General features: G+C 35.5%; 1 protein-coding gene across 1 annotated transcript in view; it reads right to left on the bottom strand.

Annotated features, from left to right (window-relative positions):
- Positions 1-236: 236 nt before the first annotated feature.
- Positions 237-9634, bottom strand: part of LOC122531297 (probable G-protein coupled receptor 158) — a 130414-nt gene continuing 121016 nt past the window's right edge. The window contains exons 12-13 of the mRNA XM_043659099.1: positions 1898-2138; positions 237-1497 (exon numbers count right to left, since the gene is read on the bottom strand). Of these exons, the coding sequence (XP_043515034.1) occupies positions 1175-1497; positions 1898-2138 (564 nt within the window). The 3' untranslated portion in view covers positions 237-1174. The remainder of the gene's footprint in view (positions 1498-1897; positions 2139-9634) is intronic.

Genomic DNA, 9634 nt, shown 5'->3' with positions numbered 1-9634 from the left:
GCGAGCAACGGAATTTTAAATGAAAATACATCACATGGAATAAGGGAACTGTGTTCCAGCTTAATTTCTGTTTTCCCGATTGATTTTCCATTCCCGTCGAGGGAGAGAGAGTTGTTGTTTGCTTTAATTGAAAAAAGCAGGCGACGTTATTGTTCGAAATGGAAATTTTGACAGTTTAATAGTTGGCCGTTGTAATGTTATGTTAGGAAGTTCCTTTCTGTTCTTTCTCTTTTTTCTTTTAAACATAATTTCCAAATCAATTCTACAAGGATAAACTTGGCTCATTTATACTTGAGTTTGTGCAACAATTTATTACAAAGTTGCGGAATGTTATTAATTAATCGAGTTAAAATTCAACAAAGAAGAGCTTCGATTGAATATAATACAGGAAACGTGAAAATAGAAAATTTAATAAAAAGTTGTCCTATTAAATGTAATTGTAAAAAGAAATTATGGAAGAAGAGGATTCGTCTGGTATTTTCAAGTGAAAAAATTAAGACGAAGAAAGAAACAGGGACGAGAAGTTCCGTAAGAGAACGGTTGCCAACCTGTCCCCTTAGAAACAAATTCAATAAAGGCAAACGGGATGGGCGAGGGAAGGTTAGGGGGAATCCAGAACCGATTAGGGTGTCTTCGGTTCGAACTTGCAAACAGAATCACTGTAGGAAAGTTTCACTCGAAGTTCCTTCAAATAACGATTAAAGCACCAAACGAGAGAGATAAAAGAGAAAAAAAAGCGCTGCTAAACTCTTATCTAGGGAAATTCGAGCGAACAAATGAGAAAAAGAGGATAAATAAACGGTAAATGAATCTAGGAACATCCTAACTTAAATGACGCTTAATCAATTCTCGACGAAAACTAAGTTAGAACAGGAGAACTGGTTCTAGGGAATTTTTCTCACGTCGATGCCACATCGGTTGCTTCGTCGGACCACTTTGTTTAACTTTCAGTCTGCAATTAATCGTCGAAAAGTGTACACCGACAGTCGAAATTGGACACCAAGAAAGTACAAGTGTCACGGAAAACAAAACCCAGCACGAAATCCCCAAAACAAGGTTCCCAGTCCCTCGACACACTTACATCACATTTAGTTTCACGTTCTTCACAACGGGTACAGGTAACTAGGGAATTTTTAGCTCGAGTTTTCACTGAACCAATTCTGGCCCACTATTTTTACACAGTGACTTCCTCGGAGAATCTGCTTTTGTCATCCAGATTGATGACTATAGCATGCGTCCTCGCGTGGCCGGATTTGCTCTTGCCCTTGTCCCGTTCCCTAACCTCACTCTCTTTGTCCTCATGTTTCGTTTCCGTTCCAATGTCCTCGGTGGCCGGCCTGCCGGAAGTGGAGACCGCCACGTCATTGGTCCTCGTTGATTTCTTCGCCTCGACGGAAACCAGAACCTCAGCTTCCTTGGAGGAGCCCTGGTCCTTGCTTCGAATCCCGTTTTTTTCCACGCAGGCCTGGCATCTCTTCTCCTCCTTGGTCTCTCCACCTGGACACACGTTTCGTTCGGTCACGAGTCACGCGGTTTGCTTTCTTTTTCTTCCTTTCTTTAATATTATTTTCGATTCTGCCCTATATAATCCCTTCAAGCTGAATGAATGTAAATTAAAAAAAAGAAAAGATCTAGAAGCTTTCTTTAATATTATTTTCGATTCTGCCCTATATAATCTCTTCAAGTTGAATGAATGTAAATTAAAAAAAAGAAAAGATCTAGAAGCTTTCTTTAATATTATTTTCGATTCTGCCCTATATAATCTCTTCAAGTTGAATGAATGTAAATTAAAAAAAAAAAAAAAAAAGAAAAGATCTAGAAGCTTCATTGTGCTACTTTTTTTCGGTAATTGTTTCTGGTAATTTTCTAGCATGAAAATTAGCAAAAATTTCCTTACCTTTCTGGTCAGCATCACTTTTAAAGGATCCGCCAACGCTTGTTTCGGCGATTGTCGTCGATCCGTTAAGATCGTTCAGCCTCATGCTGGAGGATATCGCCTGTATGGTGGATACTTGTGTCTCAGCGCGATTCGCAGCTTCCTGCATGGCTGTCAGTTTGCTGACCAAATGATGATTGCCAAGTAGAACATTCTTCTCCTTTAAAATTTCTAACTGATTGATGAATCGACGGAATTCCTCCTGCGAAAAGAAGAGAAACTAACCCTTAGAAACAACATTCTTTCTGGGAAAAAATTTTGGGCGAAAACAACTAAAGAACTCTTCATCGTAAATTATATTCCCACTAATTTCAAATTTAATTAAAACGTAAAGTCCCTAGACTTCTCGTCGCAAATTACGTTCCCAGTTGAGCCTAATTTCAAATTTAATTAAAAGCTAAATTCCCTAGGCTCAAGAGACTGTAAGATAATATGTATTAAAAGACATATTTCAGTTTAAAATGTCTCTTGAGTCTAGTGACTTCTCCCTTGTGAACATTCTGTTGTCTTTGCGCAGAGATTAAAATGGCACGTCGTTTGGTGCGACAAAATGTACATAGAGTGGGAAGTAACAGTTCCCAGCGTGCTTATGTCAGTTTTGCGCGAGGTTAATATGAGAAAAAAACATACTAAGTGACCACTATTGTTACAAGTGTTTGATAAAAATTCTATAAAATGAAATGAAATATGTAATATCCAAGAGGATGTAACATTTATAAAAAATAATTAAAAAAATTTATTGATTTCAAGTGGGAAATTAATTGAAAGTTATAATAAAAAAGTTTAGATATTTTCTAACATACTAGAGCAGTGTAGCCTATTTTAGTTATTAACAACATGAACGACAGCATTTTTTACACATTAATATAAATTTTTCCTTTCATAACACGTTCAATTTCAAAGTAATTTAATTAGTATCTATTAGTATGAATAGCATTCAAAGTGTGGGTCACGTTAATTGTTTAATGACTCCAAAATTGGGCTTTTTTTTTAGGTCTTTTAACCGGCTGAAGCTGAAGCTCGAAGCTTTCACTGGTTTAATTGGTGGTGCGCAGTTTTCAACGTAATCGTTAACCCAAATTCCCTAGTCCACCCACGATTGTCGCTCCATTACTTACTTACTTATTGTTAGAGAACAAATTGATTCTTCTTTAACATTATTTAAATTTACATAACATCGCGTATGTATAAAATCTTATGAAAGAATTAGAACTAACAATTTTTCCAACAATTAGAAAGACCACAGTTTTTCATTTTTCATTTTATTCTGTACATTGTTTCTCATTTCCTTTTTTTCCTGTATATTATTATATCTCATGTTATCGTTTATTTTCTGCTTATTATTTCAGCACAGAAGATGAATTTTTTTTGTTTTTGTTGGACTAATAAAATGAAATCTTAAGTTGTTAAGTTGGTTACACTTTCAAGAAGAACTTAACCTTAATATACGGCGCGCATTTCAAAACTTTAAAAGGCAGTTCCACTGAGTTGAGAACGGAAAATTAAAAAATAACGTTCGATCATTATTCACCACAACTTATGCCTTTCACCAACGTTGTATGTTTCGTAAATAAATCTTTTGCCAGCTTCTAAATAATTTCACGCTTTTTCTGGGAAATTCGTTTCCAGTTGTGCCACTTTTAGAACTCGTACGTTCGTATATATTTTTTTACTAGCTGATAATGAAATTTAATCGAAGAAAAACATATTAGTATAATTGATATATAAAATATATTAGTATATATTAATTCTTTAATCGAGGAAAAATATATTAGTACACTGACATATGAATTCTTTCAAGTACTGTCTTTCTCTGCTAGGAAAATGTTTGTAATCTTCATCGAAAAGATAATAAAAAGTCGATCACAATTACAAATTAAAATACGTGGTAGTACTTTGTAAAAGAAAATATTTACAGATCATCAATCTTTCCTGAACAGTCCCTTTGAAGTCCTCTATTTACCATCTACAGGCGTCTTAGAACGAAATACTGGATACTCCGTCTCCGTGATTCAATAATGAAACGCGTCGTTTGTCATTTACAATTTTATCGTGGCCGTTTGTTTCTTTTTCGTTTGTCTACAGAGACATTATCCAGCAAGTTTACTCGCACCAGTGCTAAATCGGATTCTCTAATATTCGATGTCATAATTAACGCGGCATGGTGGCTTATTAATCGGCTTTTCGCACAATAGGGCTCGACGGTTCGATGCCTATTAATCGTTATTTGCCACCATAGTGCGTCGATGCATGGAGCGTTCTGATGTACATGCAAGTTCAATGAATTCTTGTCTGTAGGGAAGGCAACCATATGGCATTTAATTTTCGACTGTTTCGTCGTTTCTTTAAAACGTGAGAAAAATTCGCGATTAAAAATTCGGTCGCGATAAATCACGCAGAAAAAAAAAACACAAACAATATCTAAAAATATAACGCAGAAATATTGAATAATACTTAATATAATTTCATGTTCCTCTGTCTGTATTTTTCTTTAATCGCGATAAATATTATCTGTTTAATACTCGCCTTCTCCGATGGCAATTAGAAATGTATTTTTACAAAAAATTCTTGCACGTTATTCGATCTAATTAAATTCCCCCATTTAATGGCGATGCTTTTGAGAACTACTCTAATTAGTACGGGATTGAACGAAAGATTGCTCGAAGAGTAGGGGATCGTTTGAAAGAAGCCAAAGGAGTGGAACGAAGCACAGGAATGGATGTCGGCTTTCTGAAATAGTGAAAAGAAAGTGCCAGAAGGCAAGAAACAAGTTATTCATTGATAAATCAGATTCGACGGTGTTTTTGAAAGATATTACTGCTGACGATTAATTACTTTAAATGAAACATTGATTTCTCTCTATAGTTGTCAATTTTTTAATTACTTCGGCTTCTCTTTACAGCTATTAATCTTTCAATTTCATGTTCTCTCAATCTGTATTAAAAATCTATATTTCTCCAGCAATAAAAATTAATTAAATCTGTTAAAGCAAGGCAGCAATATTATTTTAAAGAATGAAACTTTCAAACCAAATAGTTTAATTACATATTTAGATACTCCGTTATTTTAATATTTGAAAATGTGGACACTTGAACGTTTGAATAATCGAGTACTTGATTTTACAATTTAAAAGCTAATAAACTGCAGCATTTCATTCGACAATAAACGATTCGGATCGCATATTCTCTGTAAAATAAACATCTTCAAAAATTCAGAAATGGGAGAGCTTCTCGGTTTAACGTTAATTATTCCAACATGTACACCATAAGTTGGCAAGTCTGTAGCAGGTTGACAGTAATGAGCGTGCAGCCTGGCTAAAAGCAGGGATTTAGTGTCATGTATACTAAGGTTTGAAAGGGGGAGCATCTCTCCCGACCTGTAGAGTTCGATAACGGCATATTAGTCGTTCCTATGAAAGCGGAGCCACAATTAATAGAGGATCAAGTAGTAGCAGGTTCAATACGCTTTCATCCCTAGCATACCTTCGGCCAAAGAAAGTCACTAAAGCGTTGCAGACCTGGTGTGAAATTTACCTTTCTTTTACAATTGACATTTCCCAGGAATGTATATAGTCTCTCTGCGAATCGAATCGTACATTCTCTTTACACTTTTAAGATTAAAATAGGTATACTTTTGGAATATTTTCTCCTAGGGATTTTTCCTAAGGATAAGTTTGTCGGAAGCATACATTATCAAAACATTTTTATGAAGAACGAGACTCTAAGGACCTTTAAAGTTTCCTAGAGACAAATAACTAAAAATATTCTCGCAAGAGTGAATGTCTAGTAACTTTTCTAGAAACAAAGAAAACTGCCAGATTCCTCGCAGAGACAGAGAGCAAAAAAAAAAAAAAAAAAAAAAGATCTCTGGGGTGAAGAAATTTTGGAAATTTTCTAGGGATACAGAATTAAAAGCAAAAGTTTTCAAAAAAAAAAAAAAATAAACGGATAAAAACATTTTTCTAAACGCATAGAGGTACTAAAATTCTGGCAGGGACAAAGTGACAGGGACTGTTTCCAGAAACAGGCGAATTTTTTCAAGCTGAAAAGGTTTCAACAAGAGTTTCCATTTTTTATTTTTATTTTTTCTTGCTTAGCTTTTTTTACGGGTCGAACGTTAACGAAACATATAACAGCACCACGTGTGTGAAGCGGAGCGGGCGACGCAAATTACAACCGCCGAAGGCAACGCTCTTCAACGATCGTGTCAAACGACAGGCTATAATCAGTAGTCAAATGTCAAAGCAGCCGACGTTCCACCGACTGTGTCTTTCGGGTCGACGTAATTCCCCTGGCTTTTAGCCAACGGCTTGGCAATCTCGCCGGTGCCCGGCGAAAAAACCTCCCCGCGAATGACATTTGTCTGTTGTAAACGGCGCGTTCCCTTTTGTTCCCGGCGTACACGTAACCAGGTCTGGGTTACACGGATTCCCTGAAATCAGCGACTCGTGATTTTCACCTGGCTGACCCCTTTTCCAGGACAACGTTCGCGTAAAGCACGAAACCATAGATTCGACATCCATTAGAGGTTATGTTTGATTCGCGTGCGAGTACGAAATTTTTCTAATTTCGCCCCAATTCACGCCGAGAGAAGATTAATTTTTTTATTTCTTTATTTTTCTACGTTCGGAAGATTTTCAGATTTTGAAATTGAACGTAAACTTATGGATGCATGTAGGTTAGGTTGATTTGTCGAGGGTACAAAATGGCGTCCAACAAGAAATGTCACGCTTGAAATCTCGCGAGGAGTAGTCAACGAAAGTTTATACGCCTAGTCTTTCACGAGTTCTCTCAGCAATGATACCAACAGATAAGATAAAACGGCCTCTGCTGAATTCAGTCCTTTAATAAGCTTATAAGGTATTACGTTGGGTTTACCAGTATAAGTTTCATAGCCTCTTTAACCGTCTCTTGGAAACTTCATTAGGAGGATCTGCTTGTTAAGCGGATTTCCTTTAAGGTTGTCCTTTATGAGACCCATGAAATCGATTATTTTTAATGACGACCGCTATCAAGAACACGGCGACTTAATTTTGTATGGATTATGACAATCTTGTAAGACGGACTGAAATCTGGGATGAGAGCTAGTTAACATCTGTTTCCTACATCTGTTCTACCCTGTGTCGAGAGGTACAGAATATTGTTCACAGTGGTAGTCAAGACTATAAAAAGTAGGAAGACAAAGTTAGGATTCTAGTTGGAAAGTTTAGAAAGCATTTTTCTCAAAAGAAGCTACATGTGACATAATCTACAAATTTAAATTCCAGCTCCCTGAATATCCAAATATTTAAAATTTGAACATTTTTCACAGTGAGATGTTTAAATTTTCCTCGACAGAGTGAAGAAATCCAAGAATAAACTTTCTCGAATTTGCTTCATTTTCAAGAATGAAACACTATCAGCAACAAGTCACAAAATTATTCTCTATGTGTCTAAAAAAAAAAAAAAGAAAACTCTCAAACAAAACTGTCAGAAAAATAATAATATTTCGCTAATATAATATTTCGTCGGTAAGTTCTTTCAGGTTTTTCATCCAGTATTCTTGCATAAAAATTGGAGATTACGTGGCCCCGACACAATTCGAGCAGCAGCTTTTTTTCTCGTTTAAATAGGACTACTTTTACTCGTGTTCGTGATAGTTTACAATTCCTGAGATTTATCGTCCTTTTTAACAGGATACATTTGTCAGCAAGTTTTCTCGTTACTTGAACGTCTGACGCTTTCGCGACGTTTCGTTCGGTCTCGAGTTCTTTCGCGTTAGGTTAGGTCACACAGTCATTTTTCCCCTCTCTTTCTCTCTCTCTCTCTCTCTCTCTCCTCGAATGGAATCAGCACTTTCACAAAATTCTGTGTTTCGATCGGCAGGCGGAGATAATGGACGTTAACGGCGTAGCTGGTGGATTTACAGTGATTTCACTCGATTACGGGCTAGAATTAACGATCACGGAATCGTAAATGACGATCAGGATTGTACGCGAACGTATGATTCGATTGCAGACGATCTGCTGAATATATTATAATTATGAAAATTGTAATTATGAAAATATTCGTTGTCAACGTGTGATACAGACGAATAACGCGTTTCGAGAGAGAATTTTGATTAATCGACGCATAATTGTTTCGTAACGACTGCTGTCAAGTTTATCAGCCATGATGCAGCACTATCAATGCACGCCGAACGTCAATCAACATGATTTTCACTCGTATTTGCAGCATGTCTTCGAGAAATCGTAATTACATTGTCGTTATGTTTACAATATAACATATAACACGTGCACGAAATGTATTTCAGAATTAATTAAAAAATTCCAGTATATTGCAATTATACTAACTTTGCCATTTTACAACTCGTTGATAAGTTTCGTATATGGAAAGTTCCTTCAAAAAATTTAAAGACTTGACATAAAAAAAAAAAGTAAAGTAAGTAAAAATATGAAGGTTATAGTAGTTAATGCTCATGTGGCGCTAGTATCGCTTCGCGCGTTTCCCCTTATAACGTGAAATTACTTCTAGGTTATTTGTTATACGAAAAAATGATTCAGATATGATTGTACGGTATTGAAGCGGTCATACAATGTAATTGGACTGCGGGGTTTTATGTAAATTTGTATTATATCGTGTCATGATTAAAAGAGCGGACCCTGAATTATGAAAATTTCTTTCACCTGTTAAATATTGTAACAAGCACTTTGCCTGTATGTTATAAATAATTTGGTATCGTTAAATTTTAACATCTGCAGTGTAAATACAATAATTGGACTTCATTAATTTTCTCATTTATATGAAGACATGAAAGCCATTTGAGCTTTTAAGGTATAATTTGAATATCAGACGTTGATTAAAAAGCTGTTAACATACACGCGTGTTAGTATAACATGATATAATAACGCAGAATGATTGCTTATTTTAATATGAACAGCATAGTGTAATAACATACAGTCACAGAATTTTGTTATGCTATTTTCTTAAAATAACCCAATATTATCAATATAAAATTTTAGTAGGAATATTTTTATTCTTATTTTCACATAGAAATTTAATATTCAAATTTAACATCTTTGCCACAATATTTTAATTATAAATGTTAATTTTATCGTAGTATGTTACATTTAAGCAATTAAATTTACATATTCATTCACTTCTGGCGAAATTTCTACTAACTGTTGAAAATTAATTTCATTCTAATATCCTATTCCAGATGTTTCTGATTTCAAAGAGTTACGATCAACTATTCATTTATTTATTATTTTCTAAAATAAGTTCTTGACCACAACTTTTGCGCCACCCTGTAGAATACTGGTGGAATTACCGTTACCCAAGTCACGAAAATCCGGCGAGAATTTATGTAACATGGAAAGAAAGGAACAGCTGATATCTAAGGATATATACATGCATAGAATCACGCGAACGTGCCATTAAAGACATATTTTGTCGCTGGTTCGACTCGCGATGGGAATTTAAATCAGATCCTAGTGTTCCCCTCGGTGTACAACCTGCCGCAACAGTGGGACAGGACACGTGTCTCCCTCTTCTATTTCGCAGTCTCATATTTCACGCTCAATCGACTTGACACGCGACCAGTTTAAGAGGGTGGACATTTTTTGGCAAAGAAATATTTATCGTATCGAATCAATTGCTTTAAACACTGTACATATTATCATATTAAGAGGACATAACTATCCTAAGTCCAAGTTTTTAA

This window comes from Frieseomelitta varia, unplaced genomic scaffold (genome assembly GCF_011392965.1).
Source record: "Frieseomelitta varia isolate USP_RPSP 00005682 unplaced genomic scaffold, Fvar_1.2 scaffold_384, whole genome shotgun sequence".
NCBI classification, from domain to species: Eukaryota; Metazoa; Arthropoda; class Insecta; order Hymenoptera; family Apidae; genus Frieseomelitta; species Frieseomelitta varia.
Note: the sequence above shows the minus strand (reverse complement) of the source record. Positions and strands in the feature narration are given on the sequence as shown.